The sequence below is a fragment of the Trachypithecus francoisi genome, unplaced genomic scaffold, assembly GCF_009764315.1.
Source record: "Trachypithecus francoisi isolate TF-2019V2 unplaced genomic scaffold, Tfra_2.0 Lachesis_group2, whole genome shotgun sequence".
In the NCBI taxonomy this organism is placed as follows: Eukaryota; Metazoa; Chordata; class Mammalia; order Primates; family Cercopithecidae; genus Trachypithecus; species Trachypithecus francoisi.
The window spans coordinates 178,201,947-178,227,355 of NW_022681465.1; the positions used below are offsets into that span (position 1 = coordinate 178,201,947).

Below are 25,409 nucleotides of genomic sequence, written 5' to 3' on the forward strand. Positions count from 1 at the left end.
AAATTTAATTTTCCCCATGATCACTGATATAAAAGATATTTTCTGCTAATAAATTGGTTCTAAATAATATGTGCCTTATTTTGTGGCTTTCATATTTAAAAACCATGATTCTTACATGAGGTTTTATATGAAGTTCTAAAACCAGAACATTAAATACCAAAAGTCTGCAAAATCTTATTTTTAAATTATATCTTCTGTTAGAATATTAAATACAATTTAATAAACTGAAACAGTATATTTTATATGACACAGAAAGCTTTTAGAAGACTAAATCATGAGCAGAGATGTGAAGGCAAAGATATTAGACAGTAGTCACTCAAACATCTTTTGCTCCTGCGCTACTGAGAATATCGTATGTCAAAATCAATTGCCACATCCCTATGAGCTGTACTATAATATCCTGTCACTGTGATACAAAGCACAGTACAAAGAATGGTCACGGTCACAGAGTCATCATTTGGTCAAGCAGCCTGTGGCTAGAGCATCGTCCTTCCAAAGTGATGACTGTGGACGGTCACAAAACCCAGCAAGGTCACCTAAAAGGGAGGGAGGAGCTTGGTTTTTCACAATGTCTAGCTACATCCCTAAAACAGGGTCAGACACATTACATATGTTTGCTTTTGGTTATCAAGAAAGCTGTGGATCAATCAAACCAAATTACTACCTCAAGTAGGAGAGAAAATAAAAAGAATCTTAAAATCCCCATTGGAGGCAATTCAGGAACACTTAATCCTAAGTGAAAATATGACAGATATTCTCTGGGCTTCATTTTTCATAGTTACCACAACCATCAAAGCAATGCAAGAACTAGAAAGACTTTTAAAGCAGGACTGAAAAACAGTCTTTTTTTGCTCTTTCCTCTCTTTGCTGTTACTAGAAAATAGTGGTTACTAGAAAAGAAAGAGTTCAGGGTAGGAAAAGGGCAGCAAGGAGAGGCATGTGAAGCACGAACTGAACACGGGAGTTAAGCCTCTTCAAAGAGCTCACAGACAGCTGTGTGTGTGTAGCTGGCTTTTTTCCTGCATGGCTTTGGGAGGCAAGGCAAGACTGACTTAGAGAAAGCCAAGTGTACATAGCCTCAGCACATTCAAAAACAATGAGAATGAAAATTAAAACACAAGCCATGGAAAATATTTGCAAATCATATATTTGATAAAATACTAGTAATCAGAATATACAAAGAACTCTTAAAATTTAATAAGACAAATGCCCCAGTTTAAAAACAGGCAATTTGAATTGCCATTTTGCCAAAGAAGATACACAAAGAACTAATGATCACATAAAAGATATTCACCATTATTATTAGTCATTAGAGGATTGCAAAGTACAACCACAATAAGATACCACTTTATACTCACTAGAATGATTATAAGACGATAAATAAATGTATATTAAGACCACATATTTCTGTATGTTTATATACACACATTAAGACATATGCATATGGGTATAAACAGACACACTGGCATTCTATATATCCATATCCAGATATGACATATGTATGATCTAATATACACACACACACACAACTGACAATGTTGTCAAGGATGTGATAAAACTGGAACCTTCATACACTGCTGATTGCTGATGGGTTTGTAAAATTAAATACTCTTAGATGGCTACCTAAGAGAAAAAAAAAAAAAAAACATGTTCACCCAGAGAACTGTGTGCACAAGTTCACAGCAACCCTATTCTTAGTAGCCAAAAACAAAACACAAACTAAATGTAGATCAACTGGTGAATGAGTGACCAAATTGTAGCATATTCTTACAACAGAATAGTATTCATCAATAAAAAGGAACAAACTTCAATACACACTACAACATAGGCAAACATCAAAATCTTTAAGTAAAAAAGACCAGACGTAAAAGACTATATATTATTTGATTCAATTTATATAACAGCCTCAGAAAGGCAAATCTATGGAGACAGAGAGCATATTAGTGGTCACCTGGAAGACTGCAGGAGGGAGCAGGGATTTATTGCAATTGGGCACAGGGATTATGAAAGTTTTGGAGGGTAATAGAACTGTTCTAATCACTGTGTTCACTATGTTCACTATGAATTGTAGTGATGGTTGCATAGCCCCTAAAATTATTGGCTTGTAGACTTTAAATAGGTGGAGTTTATGGTGCATAAATTATACCTCAATAAAGTTGTTTCAAAAAATGACAAAGATCCTTTTTTTCTTTTTACACTGTAGCCAAAAATCATGATAAAATTCTACATAAAGTTTTTAAATTATAATATTTATTCACCAATCAATCACTGAATAATGGCCACAAACTCAAAATGGCTTTGACTTTACCACCACACTATGGTTTAAATATCTGATGACTGGGCCTTTTTCAGTATCCCTAATTATTTGACAGTGATCAGACTATTTATTGACCCATGGGATTCTGAATGAGAGACAAAACAGCACTGGAACTAGCAGGGTGGGACAGACTGATGCCCCTCTCCGCAGTGCCTCAGGAACCATCCATAGACTAGATATCGCTCTACTAGTCAGCAAGCAGTGGAGAAACAGTTCACATAGTCCCTCCTAAGAGACTCAAGCCAAGAGGCTTCCTTGAAAGACAGCAGGTGCTTTATTAGCTGACACCAGCTTGGGGATACAATACTAAAATCTACCTCATTCTCCATTCAATTCTCATAATAGTAAGCCAGTCCATTAACATGGCCTAAGGTTATAAAAGCTTAACATTATAATAGAAGGCAGATCTGTCCAAGCTCAGCAAATGTTTAAAACTTGTACATTTTATGGCATGTAAAGACACTTTTGTCTTGCATTTCTATGGTTATTTTAATACAATTAAGGAAACATTTTAAAATAAAGGGTATAAAATTTTAAAAAGTACAATGCAGAAAATCCAGCAGTAAGTAGGAAACACTTGTATTTTCTCCAACCAAGCCCGATCTATGTCCAAGAAATGTATTAATTTTCTTAAAGACAAAATGGCTTGAATGTCAGCATGTTTTCATTTAGACTTTATGTTCCTTCTTTTTATCTGGCCCAGTCGTTTTGAAGCTGAATTACATTAGAATGCTGCCCAGAAGTGCACACATGCATGCTGTCTAATGTACTATATGGATAATTACAGGAATTTTCAAAGTCAGAAGACACTTAGGATCTCTATTCCACGAAATATGTACATCAGCATGGGTGACAGGATGAGGAGGACCATAATGAACTGACTATGAGATCACTGAGGTTGAATTCCTGAGATGCAGAGCTTTTCATGTTTTTTTCTACGTGAATTTAACACTGCTGGTATTTTCAATCTGCTTGCTTTAAACTAGGATCTCAAAGCCCCTTGCCAACAAATATTACTCCTCATTATTCTCTCAGGAGGTAGACCAAAAAAAGTTAAAAAATAAAAACAAGGCCGGGCATGGTGGCTCACGCCTGTAATCCCAGCACTTTGAGGCCGAGGTGGGCGGATCACCAGAGGTCAAGAGTTCAAGACCAGCCTGGCAAACATGGTGAAACTCTATCTCTACTTCAAATATATTACAAATTAGCCAGGCATGGTGGTGGGCACCTGTAGTCCCATCTATTGGGAGGCTGAGGCAGGAGAATCGCTTGAATCCAGGAGGTAGAGGTTACAGTGAGCCGAGATTGCACCACTGCACTCCGGTCTGAGTCACAAGAGCAAGACTCCAACTCAAAAAATAAAACTACAAAAAACAAAACAAAAAGCACATCTACATAAGAAAGAAGAGAAAATTGAATTTGAGAGAGTACTGGATTTTCTTTCCATAAGACTTTAATGACCAATTTATTTGGCAAACATTATACTTAGCATTGATGTTTTGCAAGTCACAGATGCAGGATGAATGCTTTCAAACTGCCGACTTTTATAACTTGAAAGGGCCCATTTTAAAGTTATGACTCATTTATGAGCCTGAAAATGCTATATCTGTATGTATGAATCAGACCCACTTGGAAGTATAAGTTTACAAAGTATTACATTGCCGTCAACCACAAATTACAAATCCATTGATGAAATGCTTAGAGTTTACTTGGCAACAGCTGAGTCTTCAAGTGGTAAGAAATAATCTCATTATCCAATAATTATCCAATATTCCGTAATAAATCAAGGTGGATATATTTTCCCAACATTGCAATGCATATTTTATGACTACTTTTACAACTACTAAAGAAACTTGATCCCAAGTAACATGTTTCAAATTCAAGTAACTCATCAGGAAATTGGCACCTCTAATGGCCAGTGCTGGAAAAAGAGTAGGCCTCTGGGTGATTCTCCTGAAAATACAAAATAAAATCATGGCTGGCAGACCAGGAAAATGAGCTAGCACTTTAATATGTAGCTCCCTATTTCACATTCATCCTATGTAAATAATAAAAAACCACAAATAGAACAAGTGAAACTTTCAGATGCCATTCATCCCTTCCTCCATGACAACTGGTTTATGTTATATAAACAGATAAAAACCAACTGAAACTGTTTTGAAATGGAAAACTTGAAAATTAGAACACAGATCATTTAAGAACTCTACACAGAGTTGATCACATATTGAAACTTAGTTCATTTAAAAGCAAGTTCTACAAAGAAGTAATGAACACACATGGTGTTAGAGCAACAGACTAATACTGAGTTACTAAAAGACATCCACTGCAATGCTACATTAAGTTACCAGATGTAAACAACTACCATCCATTTTTTTTGTTTTATTGGTGCTCAGAGACAAGAGTATTCACTTTAACTTAGTATGTACAAAATTATATTCAATGTCCATATTCCATATGCAAGAGGGACCCCAAATTACATATTCTCTATAGGGATATAGAGAAACTGGGACCCCAGATTTCATATCCTCTACAAAATAGTGCTAAGAGACTAGAAATCTGTCTAGTTACAAAACGGGATATTCTCTCATCCCACAGGAGCTTCCCCTTAGCAACTCCTTCATACTACTGATGTCAGAAGACATAACCAATCAATCCTTGTGCTAAAAGCAGTTATTTTATATAAAACTTATGTTGTATGTAGTTTTATTATGGGGCATGATTTGACTGTAATATTCCACAATATACCATATGTGATGGTTAATTTTAGGTGTCAACTTAACTAGATTCAGGAATACCTAGAGAACTGGTAAAGCATTATTTCTGAGTGCGAGGGTGTTTCCAAAGGAGATGGGTGTGTGAGTCAGTGAACTGAGTGGGGAAGATCCAACCTCAATGTGGGCGAGCACCATCCTGGCTGGTGGCTAGGAGAGAACAAAAAAGGCAGAGAAAAGGTGAGTTCCTCTCTCTTTCTCTCCTGGAGCTGGGACACTCTTCCTCTCTTGTCCTTGGACATCAGGACTTCAGGCAATTCCAGCCTTTGGACTCCAGAACTTGCGTCTGCATCTCTTTGAATTCACAGGCCTTCAGCTTTGGACTGAAAGTTGCACCACTGGCTTCCTTGGATCTGAGGCTTTTGGACTTGGACTGAGCCACAATACCAGCATCCCCTGTCTCCAGCTTGCAGACGGCCTCTCCTTGGGACTTCTCAGTCTCCATAATCCTGTGAGCCAATTCCCCTAATAAATCCCCTCTCATATATTTATATCTATATCCTCTTGGTTCTGCTTCTCTAACAGACCATATAATAATAAAGTATGTTTCAACTGCATTTCAGGAATCATCTTCCAGGAAATTAAAAACGAGAACAAAATAATACAACATAGGAGAGTATTAGTGACAGGGTGACAAAAAAGCAGAGTGAAATCTACCTGGATTATTCTAATGAAAGAACAAAATATACTTTTAAGACACTGAAGAGTAGATTTTTTTTCTTTTTTCTTTTTTTTTGAGACGGAGTCTCGCTCTGTCGCCCGGGCTGGAGTGCAGTGGCCGGATCTCAGCTCACTGCAAGCTCCGTCTCCCGGGTTCCTGCCATTCTCCTGCCTCAGCCTCCAGAGTAGCTGGGACTACAGGCGCCCGCCACCTCGCCTGGCTCGTTTTTTTGTATTTTTTAGTAGAGACGGGGTTTCACCGTGTTAGCCAGGATGGTCTCGATCTCCTGACCTGGTGATCCGCCCGTCTTGGCCTCCCAAAGTGCTGGGATTACAGGCGTGAGCCACCGCGCCCGGCCAAGACACTGAAGAGTAGATTCTAAACACAACTGAAATTGAAGTCTCTATTCCTCAGGTTCTCTATGCAAATTTATCTTCATCTATTAATTTTCAGTGATGACGAGAATTTATTCTTTATTCATCTAAAATGCAGATTATTCAGAGCTATTCAAAAGTTGCATTATGCTTCTCCAGTTTGTCTACTTTCAAAAAGAGCAATCTATTGTTAAGTCATTTTTAGAAAACATTCCCTCTTAACAAATGATACCTGGTTAATAAATATTTAAGTGCCCTGAGAGATAAAATAATGGGAAAAGATCACTTGGACTCGGGAAGGGGAACATCACACATCGGGGCCTATCATGGGGAGGGGGGAGGAGGGAGGGATTGCACTGGGAGTTATACCTGATATAAATGACGAATTGATGGGTGCTGACGAGTTGATGGGTGCAGCACACCAACATGGCACAAGTATACATATGTAACAAACCTGCACGTTATGCACATGTACCCTAGAACTTTAATTAAAAAAAAAAAAAAAAAAAAAAAACAGAAAGGAAAATTGTTGGCCACTTTTTTAACCAAATGACTCTTTTCCATTCCAAACATTACCTGGAATCTCCAATTTATTACGTATTATCACAATGTTTGCTTTTCTGCTTGGGAACACTACCACCTAAATTCCTAACTCACCTTTGCTCTCTATTCCTTTCCATCCTCAATTTGACCCCCTACCACAGAATTACAAAACTATGTCAAAAAGGAAAAGATTCCATTGAACACAGAAACATTATTTTGAATTTCCAAACTGTTGTCAGGAAGTTCAATTCCTTTCTATCTCCAAAACTTCGGTATTGTCATATGTCAAGTATGTTTCCCAGAGAGCATGGCCAAATAAATACTCCTTTCCCCTCTTAGGTATTTCTAATGCATATACATACATTAAATGCTCTGAGAACTTTTACAGTGAAAAAGAAACCAAACTCCTTCTTTGTGTAACATAGCACTGACCCACAATATCCAGTTCTACCTCTTGCAAAATAGCTACTATTCTTGCTCAGAAACTGTGCCCAGTAAAACACACTTTGGGGTGAATAGCTGCCTATTTATGCTCTCTTAGAGAAGTCTGAAAAGGTACAAGTCAGGATTGGATAATTCCCAATTTTCAGGACCCCAAGCTCTGTGTTTCAGGTTTCTTCTAAAACATAAATGTTCCTGAAATTTCTCCTAATACATTCTGATTAAATGCCTTGGCCTGGGACCCCATGAACATGAGATCGCTTAGCAGCACCAGGCCACACTTCTCGGGCTGCTTCAGAGGACAGCGTTTTTCCTAGGACTAATGCCTACCTTAACACAAAGTCAAATCATAACCAGAGAAAGAGTAGATTACTGTGGTCTGATCTGGGGAAGTTGCTTATTAACAAATGCAGGCCACAGAAATAATAATGCTAGATTCTTGCTTCTCTGCTTCCTCCTATCAGTCACCAAAAAAAAAAAAAAAAAAAAAGAAGAGAGAGAATTTTTATTACCCACAGGTAAAAAATTTCAGAGGTGCATGATATGCCAGGGAATATAATACCACAAGGAATAAATGCCTCCCATAGGATGCTGTCCCCATTAGTACAGAAAAATTTCTAGAAACTTCTAGAAATCCTGAATCTTGTGCTCCTAGAAGGACAGGGATAGGTTTTTAATGCAAACTTCTCTAGAAAGCTGTTTCTCTTTTTCTCTAGCTCTTTCCTTTTAAAAAAGTCCAAAACTCTAAGTCTCTTTTTAGATTCTAATTAACTAAAAATATAAATTTCTATCAGATGTGAATCTCCCCTTTTTACATGGAGAGGATGCTTGGATGGACCAAAGATGGAAGTGGTAGGATTCATTCAAATCCAAATCCTAAACCAAATAAATAGAAAAGCTGTGTGTTGTATTTGGTATCGCAAACTTCACATAACAGGGGAAAAAAGGGGTCAGAAAACAATCATCAAGGAAGTGTAAGATGCTGATGACATCATGTTCCAAATTGCAAATTTATGGAAAAACAAAAATTTTTTTTTTTATCTTTGTATCTTACAAATCACAATCTGGAGAATTTGTGCAGTAAAATGGGAAGTTTAATAAAAACCAAATGTGGAAAATCTCCTATTAACACAATGTTGGTTAATAATTTTTTTTTCTTTTACACATTTGCGTAATGATCAAACATTACCTTGGGAAGAAGTCTTAACAAACCATTTAGCTGGCAAATGAATAAACGAAGGCAAAGAGACCCGAGATGTTTGGCCTGAGGTCACTCAGCCCCTAAATTGCACAACTGGGACTAAATCCCTGTGTCCCAATCCAGAGTTTTGGCCTCTGTCTCCTCCCCACCACGCTGTCACAGATTTGCTTCCTTTATGTACCTGCTGGCTACACACTCTCATTCTGGCTATGAAATGAACAGTTTTCACCTTTGATTGCCTCTTTACATGGAAACAGGAATGGTCATCACCTCACAATCTGAGCATATTAAAAAACACACAGACGTGGGGCTGCTATGCAAATGTGGCACAGCTTGCCTTTGGCATTCTGTATTTAGTGATAATGGGTTAAAACAGCTAAGATGAACTGTTTTCGAAAAGAAAATGTATGGCATGTGCACAATTTTGAGGCTCTCTTAATCGGCCTTTGGAAGCAGATGCACTAGAGAGCACCCATGGAGATGTCTATATTGTTAGACCTGGCTGTTTCCCTCATTGTTACATTGTTATGCATAATTTTTAATTAGGGCTTATCTTTATAAAATAAATAGGTATGTCAACTAGAGTTTTGCATATTTATTCTTCAACCATCATAAGGTACATCTGCTCCAGAAAATATCATAAGCCTCTAAATACCATGATTGCTAGGAAACAAAGCATTACCATAAGGAGTCTACCTTTCTTTAAAAAGAAAACGTTAATCCCTCAAATGGCATAGTTATCCGGAGGAGTTCTAAAAAAGGTTTAGAGACATGATATTAAAAACTAGTCACTACAAAATTTCTGGTATAAGCAGGTGGGCTCAACAAACATGCTGGCCTCAGCTCCTTCCCTTAACAACCTTAAAATGATTATAAATAATACTAAAACAAGCAGACAGCAAAGAAGCATAAACCCATAAGGACAACAAGAATGAATGACAAAAGAGTAGTAAGAAAAAAAAAAACCAAGCTAGACAGCCAATCCACAGATGGCCACTGACTTACCTGACATGAGAATGCAGCAATCTATGGCAATAGTGGTGAAAAACCAAGAGACAACCGCACGTGCACTGAGAGCCAACCCCCTCATCCATGACTCAGGCACTGTTGGCACCAGTACCTCTGCAGGTGGGGATAACCATAGAGCTTCGAATGGGATGACAGGTTCAAAAAAGGCATAGAAGCATTTAGACACATAGATGTCCTCTTCTGCTTTGTAGAAACACTAACTGTTCTTTGGCAACCTGGCAGAAGTCTGAAAATCTATTATCTGGAGACAGTAAAACACAAGGTCTGTGGACCAGCTGCAGGACATCAGACACTGGAGATAGCAAGCTACTGTACTGATACCAGGAGAACAAGCAAATGCTCGCACAGTAACTGCTGAGACCTCTTCTTTGCCCTGTGTTTCAATTCCCAAGACGCTGTCACCTCAGACTTCTGCTTTCATGGCAGGAGAGCAGAAAAGACCTCCGATGCACTGGTCAGATGGTCAGAGAAGACACAAAATATATAAAGGTATTGAAATTGGTGTTCTATGTCCCCCAATCAAATCACCCTTTAATGAAGCCTGCAGTTGACAAATCTGAAATGTGTACGAAAAGCTCCTAAAACAGAAGCCAAGACAAAAGAAAAATGCACCTTTGAGGAAACAAAATGCAAAGAGAAAAAAACTTCAAAAAGTTATGATTAACATCTCCAGAGAAAAGTTTCTGTGAAACAAAAGCATGATGCTATTTTAAAAAAGGCATTCAGGGATCAAAAATTAGACACTGGAAATTAATACTTAATACAGAAGAAATAAAATTCCAATTGAAAGTCTGAAAGATAAATTGGAGTTATCTTCCATATATACAGCAAAAACAAATGTAAAACTATAAACAAAGAATAAGAAAATTAGGGAATAATATAGGAGGGCCATTATCCACACAACAGAAAATAGGAACAAAAATCATTAAATAATTCAGAAAAGTCTCCAAAAATTGAAAGACATGAAATTTCGAGATTGAACAGGTCCACCAAGTTCCCAGTACCATGCATTAAAACAGACACATGCCAAGATACATCCTTGTGTAATTTTAGAATACCAATACTAAAAGCCTCCAGAAAAATAAATAAATAAATAAAAAAGGAGCATGGCATCAGACTGCTAGACCCTGAATACAGAAGAAAATGGAGCCTTCAATATTCTGAAGGAAAGTGATTTCCAATCTAGAGTTTTATATCCAGCTGATTACCAATTAAGCATGAGAGAAGACTAAAGACTCCCATATCTGCAAGATCTCAAAAATATCTCTCTTATACACTACCTTTGCTTCAAAACTACTGGAAGACAGATTCTACCAAAATAAAGAATGAAGAAAGAAGGTGAAATGGGGTTGAAGAAAGGGGCTACTCAGCATACAAAACAGGCAAAGAAAGTCCCCAACATGATAGAGATGCAAGTCAGAATGTTCCAAGAGTCATTTCTTCAAGGTGAAATTGACAAATTGCTGAATATATTTGAAAAGAGTAAAAGGTATTTATATAATGTCAGAGAATTTAGAGATGATTTAGTGATAAGTATACAGAAAACTAAGCAAATAAAAAATGAGGCAACTGTTTCTTCCAGGAAAAATAAAAAAAAAAGTGCAGGAAAGGAAAAATGATTATGATATATTATCTTGTTCAGCTACAAATTCAGTTTATACAGTAACAACAATGTAAATATAGAATATAGATTTTAGGGTTTATATATCTTACTGTGAGATAGGGAGATAAAAATCACTTTTCCAGGGAGTGGTGAAGTTGTGAAAAGAGTGTGTTTACATACGCAAAAAAAAAGAGCAAAATCTCCGACTTCCCCAGAAGGAAGTTAATAGCTCCAAAACAACAACAAAAAATCTAGATGCAGCAACATAAGCAATTTTATTTAAAAATATGAAAAGCAGTTACCAAGAGAATGGCTAAAAAGATTTAAAGTGAATGCTTCTGGAAAGCTGGAATGGGCTGGGGGGTGTTCAGGGTTCACTATGTATAAATATATATATAATTTTTTTTTTTTTTGCAGCAACTCTCATACAGAAGTTTTTCTTCCTTAAACTATCTGAGTGTATAACCTTGACTTTCAAAAGCCAAATTAAAAAAAAAAAAATTTGGCTGGGCACAGTGGCTGGCGCCTGTAATCCCAGCACTTTGCAAGGCTGAGGCGGGTTGATTACGAGGTCAGGAGATCGAGACCATCCTGGCTAACACGGTGAAACCCCATCTCTACTAAAAACACAAAAAATTAGCTGGGCATTGTGGCGGGCGCCTGTAGTCCCAGTTACTCGGGAGGCTGAGGCAGGAGAATGGTGTGAACCTGGGAGGCAGAGCTTGCGGTGAGCAGAGATCCTGCCACTGCACTCTAGACTCGGTGACAGAGCGAGACTCTGTCTCAAAAAAAAAAAAAAAAAAAGAAAAAATTCTACAAAGACTAACATCTGAACTTTCAACACTCCTAGAAATTTCTAAATCATTCCTGTATCTCTATTGTTAATTTCAACTTGAATTTTCTTAACCAAGATCCTGTGAGGGTACGCCGTAACCCATTATGATACAACTCTTCCTGTTTATGTCTTAAGTCTATTTTTCTTAAATGGCAAAGTTAACAATTTTAGTGTGTAACTGATTAAGATCACTGAGCCACTCCTGAAATCTGAGAATATATGCCTAGATCTAGATCACCAGAGCGCTTCAGACATTAACACAAATACACATTGCCTCTTCTTACTAATTGTTGAAAGTTCAATAAAAACTAATATGTATACCCATAACCTCCTATCAAGTAATCATTTGAACACTATTATAAACAAGCTCTAAAACAAACACACCACTAAAGCCCAGGCATCTTGCATCAACACTGTTTCACAGGATTTCTGTCTCAACAACAAACAATGCTCATCAGCAATCAGGCACGAAAATGAATCAATATTACCATGAAACTCATATTTCCAATAAAAGTGTCCTATACAATTTCTAAGTCTCCAAATTTTGGCACAAAATTATAAACGCAGCCCTCTACTGAAAACTGAACAAATTAGAAAGAAAATACACCAGCATGAAGGCATTTGCTCTATGAAAAAAATCTACAGAAAACTTTTGTCACAGTCATTTCAAAGAAGCCTGTCAGAGAATCCAAAATTTTCAAAAGTGAGACACTACTCGTCTCAAGTCTAAAATGTTTTTTTTTTTCTTACTTGTGAAGATAGCATCTGGTAAATTAGGTTCTCAGGAAAAGAGACAAACTTACCTTTCACAAGCTCGGACAGTCCATGCGGCAATTATCCATAATGAGATACTAAAAACCAAGAGTACAGTTCCTGGGCATATAGTCATTAAGGTCTTCATAACAAAACGTGTATTGAAGTTTATCTTATTAAGTGCTCCAATGCTTCTAGAGGAGGCATCAGTGAAAAGTTTGCTATGTAAAAGCATGACTCTGGCAATCAGATAGAGTCTTAAGAACATTGGTATAGATAAAATAATATCCACATCAGCGGTGGTTGTGGATGGGGCATAGGAGAAGGCAAGCCGGGCCGTCCATGTGAACGTATAATTCCCAGGTATGGGATGAATAGCACACACCAGTATTTCCAAGCAGATGAAGAAAATACGCTCATAAGTCATGGCTATTCTCCAGTCATCTGCTCCATTGTCCACCATGAACAACTGAAAAAATAAAGTAGAAAATCAGCTTCAGTATGGCATGAATGGTCCACAAGTGTTAGTGCAGATTTTAAAAACACACAACAGATGACTTTTAGCAATCATGGCAAGCTAAAGGTTATAACTTTTAAATGCTAGCCAGGTACACTATTTTTAGTAAAGGGTATTGGTATTCATTTTGTACAAATTAAATTAAAAACTTGCTACTCAGGAGCTAAAACTGTTTTGAAGTTCACGTTCCTGGACAATCATACAAATAACATCATTTTAAAACAGGCGCTTGGACCTATCAGTTATGAAACCCCCCTCAGATGAAGTCGAAATGGACTCGCCTTATAACAAGTTGTTTTCCTCTTTCAGTCTGGATTTAAAGCCTTACACAACTCTAACTATATTCTCAGTGGAATCTGTTTAGGGTGCCTCTGCAATCAGTTATATCCTATAATGCAACAACACATGAGCGTTCTTACAGGAAATCTTATTCTTGGCTTCAGAGAAAATCGCAAGAGACCACAGACAAATGTGGCAGAAACATTTCTTCCAGTTTCCCCACAACTACTCTATTTTCTGTCTCTTTTCTTGTATTTGTCCATAGCTTTCCCTTGAATTATTCATTTATTTCCAATCTTTATTTAATAAAAATCCCCTTTTCCTCCTGTTTCTGTCGTTCCTCACACCACAATCAATGAAAACAAACAAAAATTTTTAAGAAGAAAAAACCAGAGAGAAAGCAAAGTAAATAAATAGATATATAGATAAAGAGTAGAAGGGACAGAAAAGAGTATCTTCCTCTCTTCCCTGGCTCTCTGTAAACAAGTCCTCCAGGCCCTGGCAGTCTGGAGACAACCAGAAGCATTTGGAAATCTGTCATGGCTTTTCTGACTGCCACAAAGACTTGCAAGGGATACTGACATTTAGGGCCCAGAAGCCAGGGATGCCAACCATGCTGCAATGCTGAGAGTCCCATGTATTAGGAAGACCTTTGTTTTGAGAAGCTATACATATTCCAAAGATACTGTCATTGCTGTCTTTGGAAATTACTACCAGGGACTATTACAAGTCACATAAATAAAATAGTACTGTTCTTTAAATCTACATTTCCATTCTTACCAAAAATGTTATTATCCAGCTTCATTGTCTACTTTCTTCACCAAACTTGGCCCTGAATGACCCGGCAGTGTGCAAAAATCAAATCCACTTCCAAATGGGCTAAGAATCACCAAGACTCCAAATAGTCAAAAGCTGTGTGGCAAAGTCTCAGCTGAATTCCAATAAAGGTATTCCCCATAATGTTCTGGACAACACTGCAAACTCAAGATAAATACCTTTCAAGGTATTTATCTGATAAAGAAATGTCAATCTGGATTTATCACTCTGATATACTGCTTACAAATAGCCTCCTCCTTCTAGGACTGGCCCTCCTTCCATTCTCCCCAATGCACTTGCTCCTCTCACCTCACTCTACTCTCTTTTTTTTCAGCCCCCTTTTCATTACCCCTCTGCTCACTTCCCTAACTGGGCTGGTTCTCTCTATTGAGTCTCACTCCTTCAACCATAATCCTACTGCCATTCTCAGCAGCATCACCCTTTACCTTTAGGTGATCCTGTCCAGGTAACTCCCAGTCTGGAACCTGATATCCAGGCTGCTGCAGGTGGCCTATGGCCACCACCCACCTGTGTCTTCAAGCTCAGTTGAACACTTAGAATCACCTTGTGATCATTCCCACATCCACCATGGGTTGTTTTCCTTACGGGCCACCACTGTTTCCCTTTTTCTCCGCATGCACATTCCCCACAGTATCAGAGGAAATACCCTCTATGTGATACTTTAGCCACAATCCCACCTACAGACACATCTTTCCTCCTTATTTCCCTTCTCTTTTGCTTCATGTGTCTAAAGCAATGTTTCACCAAAATCCAGTTCTCCTGCATCAATAGCCTGTAGTCTAGTTCCTGTACCTCTTTTCTCTCAGCAGAGTCTACAAAGTCAAACGTCTACTGTTTACTAAAAACAAAACACCCAAACAAAGAGAACCAGGGCTGGCTCCATGCCTAGTCTAGGTTGTGTTTGTTTTCTCACTTCATTCTCAAACAGCTTCCCGGAAGATCTTGCTCCCATTAGCCTCCCAAGACTACTCTTACTAAGGTCACTAAAGACACCTTCATTATGAAATCTGATCCTTCCATCTGAATTATTATCTTATTTGTTCTGTCATTCCTGCTTCCCTAAAAATTATCTCTTTCCTTGGCTTCTGTGACATGTTGCTTTTCCATCTGCTGCAACTCTTAAGGATCTCACTGTCTTTCTCTCCATTCTGTGTCCCTACTTGGTATGCTTTGGATGTGTCCCCACAGTATTAAACATCACACTACTGGAGTCCCTCTCTGACTCTTCTCTCACTCTCTACTTCCCTGGGTGGTCTGATCCTTCACTCTCCATTACCAGATTCCTCCTATTGAAGAACATCTTCTATTTTCTAATAACCTTTTTAAAATGTAATTCAAGATTAACACCATTCAAAGGCCCACCATGGCCTGATGGGTAAAATCTAATCTATACCCATAGCATACAAGCCATTCTGCAATCTGGTTTTGCCTATCTCTCCAACTTCATTGCCTACTATTCTACTCACATCTCCCTGTGGTTGGAGATTCCAGATCACACCACCTAATCACGCTTCTGGGTCTTTGTACATTCTGTCCCATGGCCTGGAAAGCCTCCATCTAGCAAATTTGTATTCCTTCAAGATCAAACTCCACATCACCTCCTCTAGCATGCAGTATATGCCCTATAAAAATCTGGAAACTCCCTCCTTTGTTCCACCATGATCCTCATATGTGTCTCTTATTGATGCTGTCACATTAAGGACAATACAAAACTTCTTCATAAGATTGTCTCCCCTGCGTGTTAGTGAGACTCCATGTCTACCTAGTGGAGGATAAGAAATGCTGGATAAATAAATTTCCTTGTTATTTCTTAGTTAACAGTGACTATCCTAATCACTGGATAGGTCCTAATATCAATTAAATGTGCTTGTGGAAGCTGAGAATACCAAAGCACAATGCAAGTGAATGTACGACACATTCACCTAAAAAACAAGTCATTGCAGCAGCGTAATTTTGCAGTTCCATAGAGTCCAGATAACTTTCCTCTTTGGTAACTTCTGCAGAAAAATGTTCTATTACACAGTTGTTTTCTACTATCAACGGTCTTAACACCTGAAATGATTTTATTTTTTTATTTTATCATAACATATATTTTAATGCTGAAATTGAGGAAAAATATTTACTTGTATTTTCTACATAATCCTGACCCTCAATGTTGCTTGTTTACTCATTTATTTATCCAGTATACTAAATACTATGTGGCAGGTATTGGTCTACATACCAGCCATACAGCAGCATTTATGACAAACAGAGAATCTGCCCATTGAAACTAACTTTTGCTAGGAAAAAAAAAAAAAAAAGAACGAAAGAAAAACAACATAGTCAAAAAGCAGACAAAGAAATCGAATAAAGTAATTATGCTGTTGGACACTGTTATGAAGGAATGAAACAAGAGATGAAACAGAGAATAATATATTAGAGATGACAGTAGATGTGGTCATCAGGGGAAACCTCTGGATAAGTACCATTTGATGTAAGATCTGGACTAAGAGAAAAGCCAGTCGTGTAAACAACCAGGGGAATAATATTCTAGGCAAAGGAAACAGCACATGTAAACACCCTGGGCTTTATAAAAAGCCCTAGCATGCATAAAGAAATGAAGGAACATCAGAGTGGCTGAAACTTAATGATCAAGGGGCAGCATGAAAGGAGATCAGTTTGCAAATAAGTTTGAAGAGACCAACTGGGACCATATAAGCAGGCCTTTGTTGACCATGGTATCCAGACAGGATTTCAATCTAAGCCCAGTGGGAACCCACTGAAGGGTATTAGGCAGAGGAACGATGTCATCTGATTTATAGCCTGAAGAGCTCATCCATACTGCTCTGGGGAAAATAGGGTGAAGAGGGGCAAGTGTGGAAGGAAGGATAAAAGTTAGGAAGCTCTACTGCATTTGATTGGTTGTGGTACCTTATCACCTAAAATGGGGGACTGTCATGGAAATGCAGACAATGAGTGCATTGAACATAAAGTTTGGAGATCTTACAACATCCCAAATTCTCTGGGTCACAGCTAAAGCAGTGTTAAGAGAAAAGTTTATAGCACTAAATGCCCATGTGAAAAAGTTAGAAAAATCTCAAATTTAAAACATAACATCACACCTACGGAAACTAGAGAAACAAGAGGAAACCAACCCAAAAGCTAACAGAAGACAAGAAATAACCAAAATCAGAGCTGAACTGAAGGAAACGGAGAAGCAAAAAACCATATAAAAGATCAACAAGTCAAGGAGTTGGCTATTTTCAAGAATAAATAAGATAGAACACTAGCTAGGCTAATAAAGAAAATAGAGAAGATCCAAATAAACACAATCAGAAATGACAAAGGGGATATTACCACCAACCACACAGAAATAAATAAAAAAATACAAACCCTCAAAGGCTACTATGTACATCTCTACGCACAAAAGCTACAAAACTCAGAGGAAATAGAAAAATTCCTGGAAACATACAATCTCCCAAGATTGAACCAGGAAGAAATGAAATGCCTGAACAGACCAATAACAAGTTCCAAAATGAAATCAGTAATAAAAAGCCTATCAACCAGAAAAAGCACAGGACCAGAGGAATTCACAGCCAAATTCTATCAGATGTATTAATGTAAGTAAGAGCTGATATCATTCCTACTGAAACTATTTCAAAAAATTGAGACAGAGGGACTTCTCCCTATCTCATTCTAGGAGGCTAGCATCAACCTAATACCAAAACCCAGCAGAGACACAACAAAAAAATAAAACTTCAGGTAAATATCCTTGGTGAACGTTGATGCAAAAATTCTCAACAAAATACTAGCAACCAGAATCCAGCAGCACATCAAAAAGCTAATCCAACACAATCAAACATGCTTTCTCTCTCGGATGCAAGGTTGGTTCAACATATGTAAATCATTCAACATGATTTATCACATAAACGGAGGTAAAAACAAAAATCACATGATCATCTCAATATATGCAGAAAAGGTGTATGGCCATACCACCCTGAACACACACAATCTCGTCAATACATGCAGAAAAGGTTTTTGGTAAAACTCAACAGGCCATCATGTTAAAAACCCTGAACAAACTAGACATTGAAGGAACATACTTTAAAATAATAAGAGCAATCTATGACAAACCCCTAGCCAACATCATGCTGAATAGGCTAAAGCTGGAAGCATTCCCCTAGAAAACTGGCACAAAACAAAGATGTCCTCTCTTACCACTCTTATTCAACATAGTACAGGAAGTCTTAGCCAGAGCATTCATATAAGAGAAAGAAATAAAAGGAATCCCAACAGGAAGAGAGGAAGTCAAACTATCCCTGTTTGCAGGTGATATGATTTTATACTTAGAAAACTCCATAGTCTCTGAACAAAAGTTCAATGATTTAATAAACAACTTTAGCAAAGTTTCAGGAAACAAAATTACTCTATAAAAATCAGTAGCATTCCTATACACCAACAGCATTCAAGGTGAGAGGCAAATGAAGAACACAATCCCATTCATAATAACCACAAAAAGAATAAAATAGCTAGGAATACAACCAAACAAGAAGGTGAAAGATCTCTGTGATGAAAATTACAAAACACTGCCCAAAGAAATCAGAGATTACATAAACAAATGGAAAAGCATTCCATGTTCATGGATAGGAAGAATCAGTATTGTTAAAACGGCCATATTGCCCAAAGCAATTTACAGAATCAGTGCTATTCATATCAAACTGTCAATTACATTCTTCACAGAAATAGAAAAAACTATTTTAAAATTCACATAGAACCAAAAAAAAAAAAAAAAAGCTGAATAGCCAAAGCAATCCTAAGCAAAAAAAAAACAAAAAAACAAAACAACAACAACAACAACCAATACTGGAGGCATCATCACATTACCCAACTTCAAACTATACTACAAGGCTACAGAAACCACACAGCATGGCACTGGTACAAAAACAGATATAAAGTTCAAGGGAGCAGAAATATAGAGTTCTACACAGTGCAGACATAATGCCACGCATCTACAATCTTCAACAAAATTGACAAAACCAGCAATGAAGAAAGAATGCCCTATTTGATACAAGGTACTGGGAAAACTGGCTAGCCACATGCAGAAGACTGAAACTGGATCCCTTCTTTATACAATATACAAAAATCAACTCTAGATGTGTTATAGACTTAAATGTAAAACCCCAAACAATAAAAACCCTGAACTATAACCTAAGAAATATAATTCTGGACATAGGACCTGGAAAATATTTCATGATGAAGACACCAAAAGGAATTGCAACAAAAACAAAAATTGACAAATTTTAATTAAAGAGTTTCTGCACAGCAAGGAAACTACGAACACAGTAAACAGACAACCTATAAAAAGGAAGAAAATATATGCAAACTATGCCTCTGACAAAGGTCTAATATCCAGCATCTACAACAAACTTAAACAAATTTACAAGAAACAAACAACTCCATTAAAAAGTAGGCAAAGACATGAACAGACTCTATTCAAAAATAAGACATACATGCAGCCAACAAGCATATGAAAAAAATGCTCATCATCACTAATCATCAGAGAAAGGCAAATCAAAACCACAATGAGATACTCTTCCACACCAGTTAGAATGGCCATTATTACAAAGTCAAAAAATAACAGATGTGGCCAGGCATGGTGGCTCACGCCTGTAATCCCAGCACTTTGGGTGGCCGAGGTGGGCAGATCACCTGAGGTCATGAATTCGAGACCAGCCTGGCCAACATGGTGAAACCCCATTTCTACTAAAAATATAAAAATTAACCGGGTGTTGTGGTGTGTGCCTGTAATCCCAGCTACTCAGGAGGCTGAGTCAGAAGAATCACTTGAACCCAGGAAGCGGAGGTTGTAGTGAGCCAAGATCGTACCACTGCACTCCAGCCTGGGCACAAGAGCAAAACTCTGTTTCAAAAAAATAAAAAACTAACAGATGCTGGTGAAGTTGCAGAGAAAAGGGAATATTTACACACTTCTGGTAGGAATGTAAATGAATTCAGCCACTGTGGAAAGCAATTTGATGGATTTCTCAAAGAACTTAAAACAGAATTACCAGTAGACCCAGCAATCCCATTATTGAGTACATACCCAAAGGATTATAAATCATTCCACCATAAAGACACACGCATGCATATATTCACTGCAGCACTATTCACAATAGCAAAGACATGAAATCAACCTAAACGCCCTTCATTGGCAGAGTGGATAAAGAACATATGGTATATATACACTATGGAATACTGCACAGCCATAAAAGAATAAGATCATATCATTTGCAGCAGCGTAGATGGGACTGGAGGCCATTATCTTAAATGAACCAATGCAGGAATAGAAAATCAAATACCACATATTCTCACTTCTAAGTGGGAGCTAAACAGTGAGTACGCTTGGACACAAAGAAGGAAATGATGGACATCAGGGCCTACCTGAGGGTAGAGGGTGCGAGGAAGGTGAGGATCAAAAGACTACCTAGGCCGGGCGCGGTGGCTCACACCTGAAATCCCAGGACTTTGGGAGGCCAAGGTGGGTGGATCATGAGGTCAGGAGTTCGAGACCAGCCTGGCCAACATGATGAAACCCCGTCTCTATTAAAAATACAAAAATTAGCCGGGTGTGGTGATGCATGCCTGTAGTCCCAGCTACTCTGGAGGCTGAGGCAGGAGAATCGCCTGAACCTGGGAGACAAGAGGTTGCAGTGAGTCGAGATTGCGCCAACGCACTCCAGCCTGGGCGACAGAGCAAGACTCCATCTCAAAAAAAAAAAAAAAAGAAAAGACTACCTATTGGATACTATGTTTATATGCTTATTACCTACATGATATAACCCAAACCCCCGACACACAATTTATCTATGTAACAAAGATGCACATGTACCCTTGAACCTAAAATAAAAGTTTTTAAAAATCCATTTAATAGAGGCACACATAGAGTTTTCAATTCTTCCACAAAGAAAACTGCTGTATGGCATAGAAAAACACCTAAGTAATGTTCTCAGTTTCTCCCTCTTAATTAGTTTTCCTAGTCTCCCTTAAGAAAACAAAAGCCCTTTCTCCTGATTCACCAAATAATAAAATACTGACTACCATCTAAACAACAACAACAACAAAAGTAGAAATCTTGTCAGAACTTGCTGATGGACTGAATGTGGGAGCAATAAAAGAGAAGATGCAAACATGGCTACTGTGTTTCTACCCTGAGAAACACAGCGGATGGTAGTGCCATTTCCTGGGTACAATGGGCCCAGGGCTGGAGAGAGGCCAGGAATGTAATAAATAAAAGGTTTCATTTTGGCCACTTACATCTGAGTATATACGCCAAGTGCAGGTCACTCAGAAGAGAAGTCTGGACTACTGAAGTAAATTTCAGAAAATTGTTATTTGGGTAATTTTATGAGATCAAAGGAAAAATCAGACAAAGTGAAAAGAACAAAACTGTACTCAAGGCCAAGTCCTGAGGAAGCCCAGACGCGGAGGATATTTGGAAGGTCAGGACATGACAGGATCTGAAAAGCAGCAGGCAGTGAAGCAGGAAGGAAAGAACTGTCCTAGGAGACCAGGGTACATGCTGTCAATTAAAAACTGTACAGTGGTATTTACCAGGTTGAGAGATATGTTAATGCACTCAATTCTATAAAGAAAATGAAAACATTTGCAACATCATAGGTGTTCAACGCTTATACAATGTCAAGTATGAAAATCTAACTGTAGAAATATTCTCATTACATTCCATATAATCTTTAGAATATATATGATCTAAGTTCACTTCTAGGGGAGTTAAAGTAATGAGAAGAACTAATATTATTTAGTTCTTCTATAGTCATTTTCAATTCTGAGGCTGTTAAGAGAAGAAAGATTTTAGGTCAAAAGAACAGTTTAATCTACCTTAATTCTAGGGGATGGTTAACAGTCTTGGCCAGAGGTCTAAAGTAACTTGAAGGCATAACGCTGAATATGCCCTCAGAATATGTCCCACGACGAGCATGAACTTTCCAGTGCAACTGTTTTGTATTTGCTCTGATAACCAAATACAATATACTTCAAGCTCATCATCACAGGTTAGTGAGCACTGACCAGCCATCAACGAAGAGGGACTGGAGTTTAGCAGGAGGGGCCTGTCCACAAAGAGGGAACTGCGTGCACCAGAAGGAGCTCGGCTGCAGAACCCATCTCCTATCTACCTTCTGCATGTGCTTTTCCTCTGCAATGTAACTGCAAGCTCTTGCAGTCTGGGACAATTCATTACACATCTTGGGTTTACTTTCTAGAAAATAATCCAGGGCATTGCTCAGCATAAAACTGGGGCTTAAAAATTACACACTGATAAAACTAATTTTAGTCATGTATTTGTTAGGAAAGTAAGTAGAATAGCCAGGAAAATTCTGAAAAGGAAAAGTAACAAGGGAGAAGCAGCCACACAAATTTTAAAACAAATTAATAATTAAAACCAGGTGGTACTGGCACTTAATATAACTGAAAGCCTGATGGAACAGAACAGAAAGTCTAAAATAGACCCAATATACTGGGGATTTCATAATAATACAAAGGTAGACTCTCAATCAGTGGGGAAAATATAGCTTATGGAAAAATGATTCTAAGTAAACTAAGATGATTCTAAGTGATTGAATCTAAATGATTCTAAGATTCTAAAAACTAAGTAACCACCTAGAGAAAGGCAGAGTTAAACCCATGCCTCATATCCATACCCCCCAAAAATTCTAAGTGTTTGAAAGATCCAGATATGAAAATGAAAATACTAACATATTAAAAGAAATCAGGTAAGAATTATGCTGTAACCTTGGAGAAAGGAAGGTCTTTTTATACAAACTTCAGAGACTTAGGATAAAATACTGCATTTTATCTTTTAATGTATTTAATGCATTTGACTGCATTAAAACTTTTGTTTTCTGCAACTAACTAAAGCTACAATAAAGAGAGTAAAAAGACAAACACCAAACCATGGGGAAAACGTTCACAACAACTATCACAAAGGACTAATCTCTCTAATACGCAGAAGTTCCTAAACATTAAGGAAGAGACAAGCAGCACAGTAGAAAAATGAATGCAGGATACAAGCCTTAGGTCATGGAAAATGAGATAAAAAGGGCTCTTAAACTTACAGAAACAGATGCCCAACCTCAATCATAAGAAGAAAATGAGATACCATTTTTTGACCTGTCAGATTGAATAGGCAGTAAAAGTTTTATAACATGTTATACCATTAAATGTATGAGGAAACAGTACTCGCATATCTCTCAGGCAGAAGTGTAAATTGGTACAATCTGAGGAAAGCAATTTATCAGGCTATAAGCATACATTCTCTTTGATAATGTAATTCAATTTCCTTAGAATAAAATCTGTCATATCAATATATTTGCAAAAGTGAAAAATAGTGAATGTACATGATTATTTGTTGCAGCATTGCTTGTATATTAGCAAAAAACTGGAAATAATATGAATAATCTAGCAGGGAAATGGGTTAAATGAATCATGAATGGCCACAAAATGAATAGTATTCCATTAAACAAAAGACGAAGAAAGGTGTTATATGCTATTAAAAAGAGGTATCAGGTAAGTACTGAGTTTTTTTTTTAAGCAAAGTATATGCTATTATTTGTGTAGATCTGTTAAAGGGGAGAGGGTATATTTGTATTTGTATGTGCAAAAACTATCTCTGAAAGAATACTCCAGAAATTAATGATAAAAGTCACTTAGGGGAGGTGAACTGAGTGGTTGGGCACTAGAAATGGATGGGAGACTTTTAATTACGTAATATTTAATGCTTTTTTATTTTTTTACTTTGCAGATGTGAGTAAATGAATATAAGTTAGTTAATAATAAAAGTAGTTTTTATGGTTAAAAAACAGAGGAGGGAAGAATGAGAATAAACGAGGCTGTCAGACATCCAAATAAATTCTAACAGTATACATGTACACAACTTCAAAACTAGAAAGTAATCACTGACTTTCTAAATGCCAGTGTACACAGCCAAACACACTGAATCAAACTTACATCTAAAATATTCTGCTTACTAAGACAGAACCTTGAGCCACTATGTTACATAACTGTTTTCAACAGCATGAACAAAAATAAATAAGATTTTCTGGTTAACCTTTAAGCCAAATATTCAATAAAACCAAGCTCTCTTTTTTTCATTCATTTACTGAATGCTTCTATTTGTAAGGTTCTGTGGATACAAGGATTAAAAAGCCTCTCAGTTTTTGATGCGGAAGAGCAATATACATGAAAGATTTATATTTAAATTTCCATTCACATATTTTCTTGTGGTAAGTACTACAACAGAGAAAAAAAGAAAATGCTGAGGAAATACAGAGGAGGTCAGAGGAGGCTCCATCATGGAACAGTATATGGTGCTTTTCCCACCAGAATCTTCACATAACCCATGACAAGGAACTTCAATATCATTTTTAGGACATTTTTGGGATCATGACCTCAAACAAAAATGCACAGAAATGTATTCATTCAAAAAAGCCTCCTTCCTTAGAAACTAGCATTTGGATGTAACAAAGTGAAGACACACACACACACACACACACACACACACACAAAAGAAAAAACACTACAGAAGAAAGCCAAATCATGAGGTTTTCTTTATTAATGTGTTGCTAGGATTCAGTCAACAAAGAAGTGAGACTACAGTTGCCCATCACAGACCATGTCAAAAGACAAACAGAAAGGGAGAGATGACTTTTCAACGGTCTCACTGAGATTTTGTCCAAGATCCTCAGCCCAGAACTGCAGGCGGAAAAAAAATAGAAGAGCTATGTTCAGAAATCACCAATTCTGAGCAAAACTCAGAAGAAATGAGCAAAGCTGATGCTCGTCATTCCCTTACCATCCATCCTGGAACCTTCCTCTCTCTTGAAGCCTCATGCCCATTCCAGCAACCCTGTTCACTCTTGCCACCCCGAAATTTCTCTGCATCCAAGGAGGAGGAATGTGAAACTAATTAAGTATTCATCACTGAATTGTCCACTCCTCTCTGGGAGAAAAGTATGAAGAAAAAACTTGTTGGAATGCAGAAAACTAAGGCTTAGAGCCTAGATATGCTACTAACTTGTTATATGACCTTGGGAAGTCATTCAAACTTTGCTGACCTTATTTCTGCTATCTGTAAAAATGGAGATGTTATTTGCTGTTTCAGAAAGTCATTTTAATAATAAAATGAACATATATCATATGTTGTAGGCATATGAAGTGGCTAACCCACTAGTATTCCCATCCTTCTCTCTTGCGT

At 37.5% G+C, this 25,409-nt stretch overlaps 1 protein-coding gene across 3 annotated transcripts in view; it reads right to left on the minus strand.

Annotated features, from left to right (window-relative positions):
- Nucleotides 1-25,409, minus strand: part of KCNN2 (potassium calcium-activated channel subfamily N member 2) — a 139,791-nt gene that overhangs the window by 83,687 nt on the left and 30,695 nt on the right. For 2 of the 3 annotated variants that reach the window (XM_033181523.1, XM_033181524.1), the window contains one exon: nucleotides 12,579-12,997. In XM_033181523.1, the coding sequence (XP_033037414.1) occupies nucleotides 12,579-12,997 (419 nt within the window). Of the gene's footprint in view, nucleotides 1-12,578; nucleotides 12,998-25,007; nucleotides 25,103-25,409 lie in introns of those variants that run through there. The other variant, XM_033181525.1, reaches the window with a different exon arrangement.